The following is a 17,523-nucleotide window of genomic DNA, read 5'->3' as shown; positions in this document are numbered from 1 at the left end:
TTCATTACCACACAACATTCAAACATTACACAGTGTAAAATTACAAAGGGACAAAATAGCTGGCCAGTACTTACCTCCAGAAGGCAAATTTCCAGTAGAGCTACAGCTGATAGTTACTTTAAAATACATTTAAAAAATCTAGTTCTATCTTTCAGAACTGTTAGTTGCTTCAAAATACCAGGGAGGAAAAAAGTATAGCTTTAGGGAGGTTGGGAAGGAGTGGAATGTAATTGAGTGCCAGACTGAGAGGGGATCACCTGGTGTGAAAATGAGGAGAGTCGAAGGTACACCTTGCATTCCATGCCCTGAATTTTAGAACTGTAGCCTTAATTTTCTCTTCATGATAACCCTTTCCTAAGCAATGTGCATCTAAAGATTCAAACGTGGAACTATTTACTTCTGCAGGTTTCAATAAATATTCTCTAGAACAATGAAAACAATCAAATATTGACATAATTATTTAATTGGATAGATAAAAAATCTACTCACCAAGTGGCAGCGAACACACACACATAAAAGACTTGTAATTGGCAAGCTTTTGGAGCCAGTGGCTCCTTCAGGCAGAAAGGTTGAAGGGGAAGGAAGAAGGGTGAAGGAAAAGGAATGGAGAGGTCTAGAAATAGGGGTAATTTTCAGAAAGTCATCCAAAACTGCGGGTCAGCGGAGACTTGCTGTACAGGATGAAAGGAAGCCTTTTCTTCCCAGTATGTCTCCCCTGACCCAAGGTTCTATGTGACTTTCCGAAATCTACCCCTTTTCCTAGACCTCTCCAGTCCTTTTCCTTCACCCATCTTCCTTCCTCTTCAACCCTTCTGTCTGAAGAATGGAGCCAATGGCTCCAAAACTTGCCTATCACAAGTGTCTTTTATGTGTGTGTTTTGCTGCTGCTTGGTGAGTAGATTTTTGATCTAGTAAATATTCTCTCAATCTCAAATGCACAAATTGTTGAATACAGTTCAAAGTCCAAAACTATCAGTGAAACAGTAATTTTTCTCTACTTGTTGTGAAAAAGGAACACCACTTGTACAAGTATTACCAAAAGTAAGGAAGTGGCAAAATTTATCTTGAGATAGCTAGGTTTCAATTGCAGATCACCAAATATAACTTCATTGAAATACCACAAAATCATTCCTGTAAATTATGCTGCCACAAAAGTCTGTGGTCACTTATCTAATAGCATCAAAAGTCTGACAGATAGCCACATAGCATTTAAAAGGAAATTAAAAGAATTTCTTAATGGCAACTCCTTCTACTCATTAGATGAATTTTTGGATACAGTAAGTGCGTAATTTCCCAACCTCCACAAAAAAACAACAATAATAATAATAATATCATGATCTATGGAACAAGTACTAATCTAATCTAATCTCTAATCTAATCATAGCCATATGTCCATATCTCATCTCAAGTCACAGTGTTTTTCAGCAAGTTTTCATGGTTTTTTACATTTTTAATTATCTCCTAACTGAATGACACACAATTGCCAGGCGGATAAATTTTGCAATTTCTGACTTGTGTGTGAAGTTTCTTCAATTAAATTGTCTGGCATGATAGTATACCGAGTCTCACTTCATCAGCAACCTCTCAAACCAGTAACTAATGATCTCTGCAAGTTGCTGCTCAAACAGTCTCTGCTGCTAAGAAGGGCTCCGTATCTTTGATCTTAGATGACTGGCAATCTCATATCATGACTATTGGTTCATCATTTCTGACACTCCCTTGTTCATGTTCATGAAGTCCTGTGTTTTGTGATTACCTATATAAGCCCACCTGGAGCACTGTTGATGGTGTACCATTGGTACCAGCTGGCCATGTGACATCCTACTACTGACATGAGGCATGGCAATGAGGTGGTGGATCTGTGCTAGTCAGTTATATAGAATTAGCACAGAAAGATGGGTTAACATGGAGACAAGGCAGGATGGCAGAAAGAGACTATCGTTTTTAGAATGTAGTTGCCCATTTTGTTGGTATATCAACACGAGCTGTCCAATGTGTCTAAAGGGATGGTGTCCCACTCACAGCATAAGAACAATGGTCATTATGAGATTCCAGCCAATAGCTACCAAAGACAAATGTCACTCCTGCCAGTAAGTTTTACACTCATCAGTAATTGTTGCTGTCAGTGAATGCAGGTCCATCTGAACCAATTTCCAAGTGAACATTGCGTAGGGAACTGCTTGCAACAGATCTTTGGAGTTGGGTACTTTACAACAGGCCATTGCTCACACCTACACATAATGTTGTACATCTTCATTGGAGCAAGCAACACAGAAACTTGGTAGTAGCTGGCTAGAAACCTGTTGCGTGATCTGACTATTTGTTGTTTAACCTCATAGCAGATGATGCAATGTTTGTCTTGCCACGAGTTGAGCAAACTCATTCAGGTTATCATGAGCATGAACCATTGTGTTTATTTCAACTTTGCTGGCGACCGAGTGTTGCCTCTTCTTCTGGGTCTTCGTAATGAGTATAGTATGGGCACTCCTGTCTTCCAAGACAGCAACACTGAGTTCAAAGGGCTGCGTGCATACATTCCTGGCACCCATTTGCTCCTTGACTGTTTCACTAAATCAGTCAGGAAGAGAGGTCCACAGTGGTGGTATCAACTTTGTGAAACCATGTATAGGGTTATGTAAGTTAAGATCCCAGGTATCACACTTTGCAGCCATTCACCATGATGACAAAAAATTTCTGAATTTTGTATGATCCTCATTAGTGTTAAAAAATACGTAGGTTAGTTGTATGGTGTAATAGATAGGCTAAGGGCATTTTATGGAGAAGATTGTGGTTTCAATCTGGTCAGGTGCATTAATTTTTTAGTTTTTGTATCTTTGCCGGAATGACTTTGATCATCATTTTTATTCAATTAATTGATTTAAAAGTATTTTTTATTTTATTTCTTTGTTACATCATTTTAATCTTAAAATCAACTTCTTCATTTGCTCTCATTTTTCTTCCTGTCATTCTTGAAATCATTCTTCATGTGTTTTTAGTTAATTTTACATACTAATTTCAATATAATTTCTTTTGTTTTTATCATCCTATTTTTTGTCCAGGTTATTGCATTCATTATATCTGTTCCTCATTTAGCTTGAATTTTGTTTTGTTTTGTAAACCCTTCTTTTGTTTAAATCTTCATCTGCATTATTTTTGACATTGTGCAGTAGGATTTTATGCTATGTTTTAAATTACCATGCAAAAAATAATTCCCATCTTTTAATGAAAAATACATTTTTCTCACCATTACTCAGTCAGTATAAATAGAGTATTTTGCCTTTTGTTTTTTAACAGATAGATTGGAATTTTCAATTAATTGAATATTGTAGTAAATAAATGTAATTAAATTCATATTCACAAAACTTCTGAGTGCAGAAAGAATGACATAAAGAAAAAATGAAACAAATGAGGAAGTTCATAAGGCAATTAAAATGATGTGACAAAGGAATAGAAATAAAGAATTACATTTCAACCAGTTAATTGAATGACATGATTCAAACCCGCAACCTCTTGCATGTGAAGCTTATCCTTTACACCACACAACTAGTCTGTGCAATACAACTTTTTTAACACTATTAAGTGTCACGCAAAACGGAGAAATTTTTTTCATCAATTACTCGCAAACGAAGGGCCACCAGGATGAATGGGTGCAGGGCGTGGTACCTGGGATTTTAACCTACAACACCATATATTTGGTTTCAAAAAGTTGGTCCCGCCACTGGGGACCTCTCCTTGTCAATCTTAATCTCACAGAAAATGTTCGAAACTGTATGGAATAGCAGGTGAATCATTGCAATGAACATCTCCAAAATTTGGAAGCTCCAAAGCCTATGATCATGAAATAAAGGCTTCATTTGTGTATAGCATACCTAAATAAACTTGAGAAATTAATACAATTAGCAAAGGCAGAGGTGGTGCTGCACAGTATTACTGCACAGTATTACCATAGTGTATCCTAGTGGTATTAATTTTTTGTCTGCTGTGCTTATGCAACAGACTTAATTAAATGTTATGTTATCGTTGTTATTTCTCTGTACTGTTCAGTTTATGGTTTAGTACAGTTGTTATTGGAGGAGGCAAGTAGCATTTCTTTCTTACAGTCACACATTTTTTGCCACCTATTCTGCATATATTTCTTTCTGTGAAATAACATTCTCTTCTGCTTTCCTTTGCAGACTGTGAACATGTGCATACTTTTTCTTTCATGCACAGTGAAGTTGGTTGGAAAAATGAATTACAACCATTTCATCCAGAGAAGAAAGCTGTTGAAACTGTTGCCAATGGCATTAATTTTGTACAAATGAATGGGATACAGTTGCACACCAAAGATGCAGGTATGATGTCATTAAATTTTAACTGTATACTTCAGTCAATTACAATGAGAAGGTGTACTGCTATAATTCTCTAACATTTATATGGGCAATTGAGAGCATCATAAAATTATTGTGAGAGTGAGACATCTGATTGTAACTTGATTTTCTCAAGCCATCCTTCTCATAAAAAGAAATGTTTAAATGAAAAAAAAATACATTGAATGATAAATGGGTGAAAAGAAGAGAGTACAATAAAAATATAAGCATATTTGTGTATAATATATATTATAATTGTATAATCTTCTAATGTTAATAAAGATATGCTTCCTAGATTTTAAAAAACTGAATATCATTGTCCAATATAAGACAGGCATTATCTGAGTATGCATTTCGTAGATTTGCTTTGACAGTTCAGTTGCAGCAACATGTAACAGGTGTTTCTCAGCAGGTAGTGGCTTGTAAACAATTTTCTGTTGTAGAAGCAAATATGCTACGATGTCAAAAATAATTCTCTCTTAGGGATGGTTATTCCTTAAATGGGGCATTTTACATGAAATAGTGTTGGATTGTGTTCGGAGAGTGAAAGGAAGCATGAGAATGTTATTTTCAGAAAGTTGAGGGTTAGTAAGATATAATATTCCTCATGTATTTCAATAACTGCATTCCTACGAACATTGTAACACCCCACTTCACTAATTTCTACACAATCACAAGTCCACTGAATGGACGTTTGCCATTATTCAGAAAGAAGTGTCATTAAAGGACATGTTAGTGTTACTAAAATAACTTTTTCCTCAGCTGATTGTCCCGAAGTTGACATCATCTCCTTTTCAGGGTTTAACTTAGCTCTCCCAGTTTGACTGTATGGCTGAATATACCATTTCTAGGTTTGTCATGCTGATGGTTTGTTAAATGTAAAATAAAACAGTTTCTTTATGGATTCTTCAGTGTTCATAAATTCATAGACAACAAGTCCATAATATACGTCTCGTGAAAGACTCTACAAGACTCTTCTTTCCTCAGTTATTCAAACGTCTTTTTAACACTCCATCATAAAACCACTCTTCGTGCCAAGTGCCAACATGAAGGAGTACAAAGATGACATTTGAGGCAAAGAGGTTTAAATGATTTCCATCATTGTCAAAGATATTGTTTCAATTAACTGAAATGAAATGTCGTATGGCTAGGGCCTCCCGTTGGTTAGACCGGTCGCCTGGTGCAAGTCTTTTGGGTTGACGCCACTTCAGCGACTTGCGTGTCAGTGGGAATGACATGATGATGATGATGATAATGATGACAACGCAACACCCAGTCCCTGAGTGGAGAAAATCTCCAACCCAGCTGGGAAACGAACCCAGGCCCCTTGACATGATAGTCCATCACGCTGACCACTCAGCCATCAATTAACTGATACATAATTTGACAAAACTTCGTAAAATAGATTTTTAGATTTTCATCTTAAAACTGCGAAAATCATCCTCATTGCATAAAATATAAATAGTTATGCATAAAATAGTAAATTTTACATAACTTAGTGTTGTACTAATTTTCTACTTATAAATGAAATTATCAATATCCATTGGTATCAGTGTCTTCAGAATGTACATCAGGCTTGATTACATCACAATGCAATGTATCGCTTTGGTGCTGAAAATATGCTAGCCATGCACTGCTACAATTTGTTGTAAAGTGGCCGATCATCCACTCCCCCTTTCAAAATCTTTTTCATAGCATAGTAGGAGTTTCTCAGACCTACCTCTAGTATTTAACTTTTCTGGATGAAATCTGTGTTTTAGCAATTTCTTACAAATGTAAAGTGAGTCTAAAGTTATTGAAACATCCATTGATTTATATGGACTGTTGGGAATTCTGTCTTCTGACATTGTTGTACAAAAAATGTTTGTACAGCAGATCCAGTTTCTGAGCGTTGTGTGAATTCAGAGGTGACAGGTATAGAGATAACAACAATTTAGGAAAAGAGAGACTGTGGCTTACTGTGAAGAAAACATGTTAAGTTTCACACAGGCACAATTAAGACACTTACACAAAGCTTTCGGCCATAGCCTTCATTAACAAAAGAGAAACACACATCAGTCATACACACAAGTAAGCACACTTCACGCAGACATGAGCACAAACTCATTCAGCTTAGGTCAGAATTGTGTGTATCTCTTTTGCTGATAAAGGCTGTGACCGAAAGCTTTGTGTAAGTGTCTTTTAATTGTACCTGTCTGCAACTTAATGTCTCTTCTTTACGGTAAGTAGCAATCTATCTTCTCCTACATTGTTGATATTCCTACCTGGAGTTTCCGTTTTGAGATGTAGAGGTAAGTAATTGTAAAGTTTGAAACTAATTAAAGCCTTGTAATAGTAGCAAGACAACTGAATGCAGTGATATGTCAGTTAGATTCTGTATTGGTTACACAAAGAATGTGATATCACTTCTAGCAGCATTGACTGGAGATTGCTGTTGCAATGGGACATCTCTTGTGACTGGAAAAGGTTATTTCTTAAAATAAAAAAAATAAAAAAATAAAAAATATGCATAGAATGTAAGTACAAAACTGAATTCGACACATCGATGTAGTAGTGTGCAGTACCTCCTATTCTGAAGGCAATAGGGGAGCCATCATGATCTGTAACCATTCAACCACCATTGACAACTCATGAAAATTATTGTCCTCACTGCTTAGTGGCCTCCAATATGTATTCAGTAGGATTGGAGTTGTGTAGCCTGGAACCATGTTAGCAAACAGATGCACATGGTAGGATAGTGGTTTCCTGTATTGCTCATTAGTGAGAGAGGTAGGAGGGGCATTCAACCACTCTTTTGGCTACAAAGCCCTATTTTTCAACATAATCTCCATTCAATGTGATGGACTTGGCCACCTTACCGGTGGGAGGGCCTGTGTGCCAGCATGGTACCACTGTTCTGGTTAACATCGAAGTCAACGTGATACTTAGCCAATAACCTCCCAACATCCATGTATGGTTTCCCACATAGTGCATCCTTCATTGGGCCAAAGAGATGGAACTCAGAAGGTGCGAGATCCAGGCTGTAGGGTGGATGAGCAACAACAGTCCAATGAAGTTTTGTGAGCACCTCTCATGTGCACAGACTAGTGTGAGGCCTTGCAGAGAAGGAGAAGTTCATTTGCACTTACGTGGCAACAAACATGCTGAAGTCGTTCTCCAATTTATTCTCAGCATCACAATACGATCAGCATGCAGGAGATCAGGCAGGCTTGCGCAACCTTGTTGCGATGATGACAAACGCCTTTCCCAATGACTTACCATGCTTTTGTTCACTGTCAGGTCTCCGTAGACGTTCTGCAAGCGCCTGTGAATATTTGCAATGCTCGGTTTTATGCCAACAGAGATAGCTGTCTGCTTGGAACGCACCTCTGTTACGTAAGCCATTTTGAAGGCCAAGTATACAGCTGGAACAGATCGCAACTTCGTGAAACTGTAGGGGCTGAAGCAGGAGTATTACACAATGCTCCACAACAAGTTTCCCATTTTTTCAGTCAAAATTGGCCAAAGAAAAAAGAGTGTTGCATTACTTATTGAACACCTCTCATATTTGCATTAGGAGACCCATTTCATCCCATCTAAACATTCTTAACATGAGAATATCTCTTCCATCATTCCACCGCCTGCCTAAAAAATGCCCTATTGCGGTGGTAACTGTGATTTTTGACATAGTCATATTCTGTCATGATGTACTAACGAGTACCATGACTTATCAGTACAGGCTACTTTTTCTATGCTTCAAGACAGTGTCTAGGGACAATGTTATGATGTCTTTTAAGCTGTGTACTTGTGGCATGATATCAGCAAAGATATCTGTAAGGTGGTGATTCTGGATGGTATAGTGGCTCACTGGTTAGTGTTCAGCATTGAGACGGTGAGTGATTTGTTGCCCCGTCTATCCATTGTCTCAGTCTTTGATAGCTGTCAGTTACTCATCTCACTGTTGTCTTTTGCTGTTATTTTGACAGTGATAGTAGTCAGCATATTGATGTATTCATCATACACCCTGGTGTGTGTGTGCGTGTGTGTGTGTGTTTGTGCAGAAGAGACTATTTTTTGTAAAGTGGTTAACTACCCACCATAGCGGTTGTTAGCAGAAGAACATTAGTTGTAAATCTATTGCCATTTGTAATGTATGCCAGTGAGAACCCAGAAAAAGGAGGATTTTTTTCAAAACCATATCTAAAATAAATACTAGCTGGGGTAGTTGGTACAAGGTAATGCAAGTTTAAAAGCTAATTTAAAGTTTCAAGGTGTTGAGCTAGGTGTTAGACTTTATACTGCTAATGCCAATATAAAGGGTCGGGGTGATGAGCTGAATGCAAATGTAGACAACAAGGGGCTAGACTCAAATGTGTTCTAGCAGAGACAAAGAAATATACAGTCGCTAAATTAAGTGATAACTAGAGGTCAGTAGTGTTGATTTAAGAAAGAAAATAGATAGGCAGGTACAGAAATTTGCAGAGCACATTACAGAGTCTTGCAAGGAGAAATAGAAATTAATAATAGAATATCTAAATTATGATCAGTCATTTCAAATTCAATTGGGAAGCAGTGTGACTTAATAAGAAGCAAAGTTAATGAACAATGTAGAGACTGAATAAAGGTTTAAGAGAGATTAAAGATTTTACTGAACAGGAATTTACTGAGAAATCTCGGACACTAAAAACAGGTTAAATGTATTGGAGCAAAATAAAGATTGTGACGGAACTGCAATCTCATATTACTCTTGCAACATCGGAGTAGTGTTATAATTACCTAATTGAGTGAAAGATTCAGGAAAAAGTTGTTATCTATTGGTACATGTTATTCAACAGCCAACACTGATACAACAGAAGCAAAGCTCCAGAAGTTCTGGGATGAATTAGCTAAAACTTTGGATGAGATTTGTAAAAAGAAAACTTATTGATAATTGTGGTCCATGGCTCGTGGTCTTGCGGTAGCGTTCTTGCATCCCGCGCATGGGGTCCTGGGTTCAATTCCCAGCGAGGTCGGGGATTTTCTCTACCTCGAGATGACTGGGTGTTGTGTGTCTTTCATCATCATTTCACTCGCAAGTCGCCGTAGTGGTGTTAAAGAACTTGTGGAGCGGTGGCCGAACCGCCCCGCGAGGGGTCTCCCGGGCACCAATGCCATACGCTCATTATTGATAATTGTGGGTTTCCTGTAGGATTAATAGAGAAATTACATCTAGATAGTGGGACAAACTTTTCAAAATAGTTTCCTAAATTTAAACTTGAAGGCAGTGCTCATCAAACTTACTTTTTAAAGGTATTTTCTAAATCCTTACCTAAGGGTTGGGAGGACTCCAAGAAAATTGATTTTGTCCTTGCTTACTTAGAAGAAGATGCTGTCAAATGAGGAACTGCTCATTCAGAAGAATATCCTTCTCTGAATGACTTTTAAGACACTTTTAGAAAAAAACACTGGTTTTCAAGTAGTCAAGAGAAGATAGTCCTGAGTTATTGGATCCGAGGCATCATAATAATAGGCAGACAAACTATGAGAGGTACCTGACAAAATCTAAATACTTAGACAATCGTAAAGAGAAGTATCATTTGTTATAAGTGTTGGTCCCTTGATTATCCCATTGAGAAAAGGAATATGGTATCAAGATTGGTCTAGTGTAAATGAACTATTAACATTTATAGGAGCATTAGATAAGAGCACATGCTGAAAAGTAATGCCTCCAAATTTTTTATTTGAAAACTCTTGATGCTTTTTAGATAAAACAAATATTATTAAAGTTCTATATTTTTATTCTGCATGTTTACACTTTTTTTGAACGGAATGGACAGTGTCTTGAAAGGAGGCTATAAGATGAACATCAACAAAAGCAAAACGAGGATGATGGAATATAGTCGAATTAAATCGGATGATGCTGAGGGAATTAGATTAGGAAATGAGACACCTAAAGTGGTAAAGGAGTTTTGCTATTTGGGGAGCAAAATAACTGATGATGGTCAAAATAGAGAGGATATAAAATGTAGACTGGCAATGGCAAGGAAAGCATTTCTGAAGAAGAGAAATTTGTTAACATCGAGTATTGATTTAAGTGTCAGGAAGTCGTTTCTGAAAGTATTTGTATAGAGTGTAGCCATGTATGGAAGTGAAACATGGACAATAAATAGTTTAGACAAGAAGAGAATAGAAGCTTTCGAAATGTGGTGCTACAGAAGAATGCTGAAGATTAGATGGGTAGATCACATAACTAGTGAGGTGGTCTTGAATAGAATTGGGGAGAAGAGGAGTTTGTGGCACAACTTGACTAGAAGGAGAGATCAGTTGGTAGGACATGTTCTGAGGCATCAAGGGATCACCAATTTGGTACTGGAGGGCAGCGTGGAGGGTAAAAACCGTAGAGGGAGACCAAGAGATGAATACACTAATCAGATTCAGAAGGTAGTGGGAGATGAAGAGGCTTGCACAGGATAGAGTAGCATGGAGAGCTGCATCAAACCAGTCTCAGGACTGAAGACCACAACAACATCAACATGTTTACACTTTGCATCCATCTGCCACTAGAGGACTCTTGAGTTCTAGCATGTTACAAGGCAATGTGTAATACAACTATTTTCATGCATGAGAAACAGCATACTGTAGTCGAGTTTTGAATTTGAAGAGTTCATCCAAGCATGGAGCACCCTCTCCTTCAGCATGACCTTGCCAGGCCACACATGAGCAGTGAGACATCTGCAACAATCCAACACCTTTGATTCCTGTCATTGATCATCCTCCATACATCTATGTCTATGTCTACATCTACATAGATACTCTGCAAGCCACTGTACGGTGCATACCACTACTAGTCATTTCCTTTCCTGTTCCAATCGCAAATAGGGCCACGGAAAAAGGACTGTCTGTATGCCCCCATATGAGTTCTAATTTCTCGTATCTGATCTTCGTGGTCCTTATGCACAATATATTTTGCTGGTAGTAGAATCGTTCAGCAGCCAGCTTTGAATGCTGGTTCTCTCAATTTTCTCAATAGTGTTTTTCGTAAAGAACATCACCTTCCCTCCAGGGATTCCCATTTGAGTTCCCAAAACATCTCTATAACCCTTATGTGTTATTTGAACCTACCGGTAACAAATGTAGCAGCCCTCCTCTAAATTGTTTAAATGTCGTCCTTCAATCCGACTTGGTATGGATCCCAAACACTTGAGCAGTACTCAAGAACAGGTCACACCAGTGTCCTATATGCAGTCTCCTTTACAGGTGAACTACTCTTTCTCAAATTCTCCATATAAACCAAAGTCAACCATTCACCTTCTCTACCACAGTTCTCATATGTTCATTCCATCTCATGTCACTTTGCAACGTTATGCCCAGATATTTAAACAGTGTGACTGTGTCAGACAGGATACTAGTTATACTGTATTCGAATATTACAGGTTTGATCTTCCTAGTCCTCCACATCAGTTTACATTTTTACTCATTTAGGACTAGCTGCCACTCATCATACCAACTGGAAATTTTGTCTAAGTCATCTTGTGTCTTCTTACAGCCACTCAACTTTGACACCCTACCATACACGACGGTATCATCACCAAACAACCGCAGATTGCAGCCCACCCGGTCCACCAAATCATTTGTGTATATAGAGAACAACAGCGCTCCTATCACACTTCCCTGTGGCACTCCTGAAGATACCCTTGTCTCTGATGAACACTCACCATCGAGGACAACATACTTGGTTCTATTATTTAATTAGTCTTTGAGCCACTCGCATATCTGTGAACTTATTTCATATGCTTGTACCTTCGTCAACAGGCTACAATGGGGCACCATGCCAAATACTTTGCAGAAATCTAGAAATATGGAATCTGCCTGTTGGCCTTCGTTCATAGTTCTCAGTATATCGTGAGAATAGGGAAAGCTGAGTTTCTCATGAGCGATGTTTTCTAAAACCATGCTGATTTGTGGACATAAGTTCCTCAGTCTCAAATAAGTTCATTATATTCGAACTCAGCATGTGTTCAAGAATTCTGCAGCAAACAGAAGTTAAGGATATTGGTCTGTAATTTTGCATGTCCGTTCTTTTACCTATCGTATATACTGGAGTCCTCTGCTCTTTTTTTGCAGTCTCTTGGGACTTTGTGCCATGCGAGAGTCTAATGACGGTTTTTTTGTATGATTCTCCTGTGTGAACAATTTTTTGAACACGAAACTTAAAAATTTGGCTTTCGTTTTGCTATCTTCAACTTCCACACCAGACTGATCAACGAGGGACTGAATAGAAGCCATAGCCCCACTTAGCGATTTTATGTAAGACCAGGATTTTCTCGGGTTTTCTGTCGGATCTTTTGCTAAGGTATGACTGTGGTAGTTGTTCAATGCTTCGACATAGATGTTCTTACGTATGGGTCAATCCAAATGAAGTGGTCCAATAAAAATTAAGTTGGTTGCTTGACCATTTTTAAATATTTTAATTTTTTTATTTGTGATTACCCTGTAATTGAGAAGTTCAAACCAGTTTTTAAAAAAAATTTACCTTTCACCTTTACTGAATGGTGGTCATTCTCGTTTGTAAGCACGTGACGATGTTTCAGTTTAGAGACGTTAGCAACAGTTTGAATATCTCCTCACTGGGTTAAGTTACAACATTGCAATTGACATGATTGTTTTTAGAAAAGTGTCCTCTACAACATTGTCTATTACACAAAATACCCTAAATTCAAAAATAACCAGTCAAAATTACCTCCAAAGTTTGGTATCAAAATTTTCAAAAATCCAGTTTTTAGGCCCAAAAATAACAAACAAGGGTGATTTATGAGAGTCTATTTTTTTCCTATAGTGAGATACCATACACTGCTAGCCTCATATAGAGCAAGAACACTTACAAATGTTTCCTTAATTTTTTATGAATGCTTGAAATTTGAACATTTTCATTTTTTGCAAAGTTTGGGGTTAGTTATCTCAGGTGGGACAGAACCGAGAGTGGAATAGCTTCTAATTCCTCAGCATCTTCCGAATTTCATTATTAAAATGTGATGGATCTTTTCCATCCTTTATCCACTTACTAGGCACATAACTCTCCAGACTAGGATTTACAATCTGTGTAAACTTTGCCCGTAATTCCTCTACATCCATCTTACTGGAACTAAGTGATACCAGTTCATGGTCTAAGTGCGATGCTAATAACTGCTTATCTGCTCTATCTAGCAGAAACATTCTGCTAGCATTCTTGACTGATTTATTTACTTTAATAACCATAGTTGCTACAATGATATCATGAATGCTACTCACCATTTCTGTACTGACAAAGTCAATAAGGTCTGGCCTGTTTGTAGCTACAAGGTCTAAGATATTTCCATTGCATGCAGGCTGCCGAGGAGCTAGACACTCAAAACAGTTTAGAGAAAACATTTTCTAAAGTATTTCACGTGACTGTCTGTCTGTATCCCCCACAATAAATCCATAGATATCACAGTCTATACTCGGTAGTTTGAAATCACCAACTAGTATTGCAAGATCTGGGTATGTATGTGCTGTTGACCGTAGACTTCCTTTGAATTACATTAGGACTGTCACAGCAGAATAGGGTGGTCGGTAGAAACATCACATAATTAACTTGCCATATAGTGGAGATGCTGAGTCGCGATAGGCACAGCAAAAAGATTCACACAATTATAGCTTTCAGCCATTAAGGCCTTCGTCAGCAATAGGCAATACGGAGGGCAGGAGAGAAGGTGAGGAGGGCAGTGGGGATAAGTAGCGGAAAGGAGAGGAATTAAAAAACTGGGTGTGGTGGTGAAATAATGGCTGTGTAGTCCTGGAATGGGAACAGGGAGGGGACTGGATGGGTGAGGACAGTGACTAATGAAGGTTGAGGCCATGAGGGTTACGGGAACGTGGGATTTATTGCATTGCAGGGAATGTTCCCACCTGTGCAATTCAGAAAAGCTGGTGTGGGGGGGAAGGATCCATACGGCACAGGCCGTGGAGCAGCCATTGAGATGAGGGATATCATGTTTGGCAGCATTTTCAGCAACAGGGTGGACCACTTGTTTTTTGGCCACTGTTTGTCGGTGGCCATTCATGTGGACAGACAGCTTGTTGGTTGTTATGCCTACAGAGAATGCAGCACAGTGGTTGCAGCTTAGCATGTAAATCACATGACTGGTTTCATAGGTAGCCCTGCCTTTGATGGAATAGGTGATGTTAGTGACCGGGCTGGAGTAGGTTGTGGTAGGAGGATGTGTGGGACAGGTCTTGCATCTAGGTCTATTACAGGGGTATAAGCCATGAGGTAAGGGATTGGCAGCAGGGGTTGTGTAAGGATGGATGATGTAATGGATCTGGGAGATGTGTTATTTTCTACCAGATTTGTCGATACCAAATTGTAAATGTTTTCTTATATTTTTTTGTCAGAATTTTTTATTATAATTTGCCTTATTAAATGCTAGTTTGCTTTTATTTTTGAGAGTGAAAGCATATTGATTACTATTAGTAAATGTGTCGAAGAATAACAAAGAGACTGATTACAAGTGGAAGCTTGTGTGTTGTGTAAAATGTCTTTGACACTGGAGTCGTCTTTGACTGTACTCAGTCGGCAGTTAACTCTTGGTGTGTGTTGACGGTAGAAGAATGTGCAGGTCGCCGTCATAAATAATTTTGAATTATGTTACTATTTTTTTTATATAAACTTTAAGAAGAAACTACATTCGAAGAAATGGTATTTGAAGCACCAAAAATGAGGCAAACACATTGAACCAGGTCATTTCTGCAGCCGACAAAACTGCATTGTGGAATCATACTTCCACTAGACAACTGAAGCCAAGACAAATATCGCCTTGTAAACATTTAACGGAAAAGGTACTGTCACGGAATATGCCAAATTTAAGTAAATAAAAATAGTGAGCATATTTCAACTTTGTGTCTTAGCCGGGATACCATATTTCAGTGAGTATATTGTGTAGGTTCGGTGGACAGCGGAATACCACTGTAGGACGGGTGGGAAGGATAGTGGGCAGGACATTTCTCATTTCAGGGCACAACGAGAGGTAATAAAACCCTGGTGGAGAATGTAATTCAGTTGCTCCAGTCCCATATGGTACTGAGTTACAAGGGGAATGCTCGTCTTTTGCAGGACTTTGGGAGATGGTTGGAGACTGGAAAGATAAGGCACAGGAGATTTGTTTTTGTACAAGGTTGGGAGGATAATTATGGTCAGTGAAGGCTCCAGGGAGGCCCTCGGTATGCTTTGAGAGGGACTACTCGTCACTGCAGATGTGACGACCACAGGTGGCTAGGCTGTACGGAAGGGACTTCTTGGTATGGAATGTGTGGCAGCTGTCGAAATGGAGGTATTGGTGGTGGTTAGTAGGTTTGATATGGATGGAGGTACTGGTGTAGCCGTCTCTGAGGTGAAGGTCAACATCTAGGAAGGTGGCTTGTTGGGTTGAGTAGGACCAGGTGAAGCAAATTGCGGAGAAGTTGAGGTTCTGGAGGAATGTGAGTAAGGTGTCCTCACCTTCAATCTAGATAGCAAAGATGTCACAATGAATCTGAACCAAGTGATAGGTTTACGTTTCAGGGTTCTCAGGAAGGATTCCTCTAGATGGTCCATGAATAGGTTGGCATAGAATGGTGCCATCTGGAGGGGGGGGTTAGCCCGTATTTGTTTGTAGGTAATGCCTTCAAAGGAGAAGTAATTGTGGGTGAGGATATAGTTGGTCTTGGAGACTAGGAAGGAGGTTATTGGTTTGGAATCCATACGGTGTGTGGAAAGGTAGTGTTCGATAGCAGTAAGGCCATGGGCATTAGGAATGTTAGTGTAGAGGGAGGTGGCATCAGTAGTGACGAGCAGGGCACCGTGTGGTAAAGGGTCAGGAACTTCTAACAATACCACCACTTGCAAATTAGGTTAGAAATCAGATTAATAATGTTGCTCACGCAGCATATGTTCGCTTTATCAGGCAACAACAAAGTTATTGACTGTGAATGGTATCATCAGAATGGAAATAATGAAGTCACTGTAAAAAAGTCATTAATTTTGGCACTTATCTTGAATCGATTCCCACGTAGATTTCATCGAAGTTGTTGTGGCTCATCTTGTTGATTCTAGGGTGATTCCACTTTGACTGCTAGAAGGTCCAGATCTGTATTTTAGCAATATTTGAAGACCTAACAAATGCGTTTTTTCAGGAAATTCTTAATGATCATACAATCCCAGATCAGAACAATGGTATGGTAGAAATAATTTTTGACTTGGTGTTCATGAACACCAACTCAAAAATTATTTCTACCATACCATTGTTCTGATCCACATTTTTATTAAACTTCTTGTAAATTCACATATACTTCTTCTTAATTGTCACATCATCAAGAAAACAGTTTTCTATCAATCTTCATATATTTAATTTCCACTTTAACTGAACACAAGACTTGACTGTTCTTTTACAAAGCGAAATAACAGCTTAACTCCTGCAAAGTGAAACAAAGACTGCTCTGTGCACATTCGCCCCAAAATGGTTACAAGTAAGTCAAAGATTATGACAGTCTCACAGAAATGAATACACACAAGAACCATATCACTGTAATATATCGATACATCGGAGTACATATACATTAATAAAACCAAATGTGAATATTGTCACAAAAAATGTCCGTTACTTCGCAGAAAAGTAGTACGATATTACTGGTATCGAGAACTTGGGTTGGAGTGCCGTAATGGTCACATAAATAAAGAACCATTACAAACTGTGAAGAGCCGGTGGAGGAAATGGTTTTATATAGGAGGATAGGTTCCCGGTAATAGGTTGAAGGTGTCGGTCGATGAGAGCAGAAATTCTCTCAGTGGGGGCTCAGTAACCAGCCAGTGGGTGGTTGGGTTTATGGACTTTGGGAAGCATGTAGAAGGTGGGAGTGCGGGGAGTGGTAGGGGTAAGTAGAGAGATGGACTCTGGGGAGAGGTTCTGGGATGGGCCTAAGGATTTGAGTAGTGACTGGAGATCCTGCTGGATTACTGGAATGGGGTCACTGTGGCAAGGTTTGTAGGTGGAAGTATCTGACAGCTGACGGATTACTTCCACCACATAATCCTTGCGGTTCAAAACAACGGTGGTGAAGCCTTTGTCTGCAGGTAGGATTATAAGGTCGGTATCAGTTTTTAGATGGTGGACTGCGGTTCTTTCTGCAGATATAAGGTTAACTTGCATGTTGAGGGATTTGG

The 17,523-nt window shown here is 38.8% G+C and overlaps 1 protein-coding gene across 1 annotated transcript in view; it reads left to right on the top strand.

Moving 5' to 3' along the window:
• Nucleotides 1-17,523, top strand: part of LOC124612556 — a 171,693-nt gene that overhangs the window by 76,377 nt on the left and 77,793 nt on the right. Inside the window, exon 5 of the mRNA XM_047140830.1 lies at nucleotides 4,176-4,334. Coding sequence (XP_046996786.1) covers nucleotides 4,176-4,334 — 159 coding nt within the window. The remainder of the gene's footprint in view (nucleotides 1-4,175; nucleotides 4,335-17,523) is intronic.

This window comes from Schistocerca americana, chromosome 4, assembly GCF_021461395.2.
Source record: "Schistocerca americana isolate TAMUIC-IGC-003095 chromosome 4, iqSchAmer2.1, whole genome shotgun sequence".
Lineage (NCBI taxonomy): Eukaryota > Metazoa > Arthropoda > Insecta > Orthoptera > Acrididae > Schistocerca > Schistocerca americana.
Note: the sequence above shows the minus strand (reverse complement) of the source record. Positions and strands in the feature narration are given on the sequence as shown.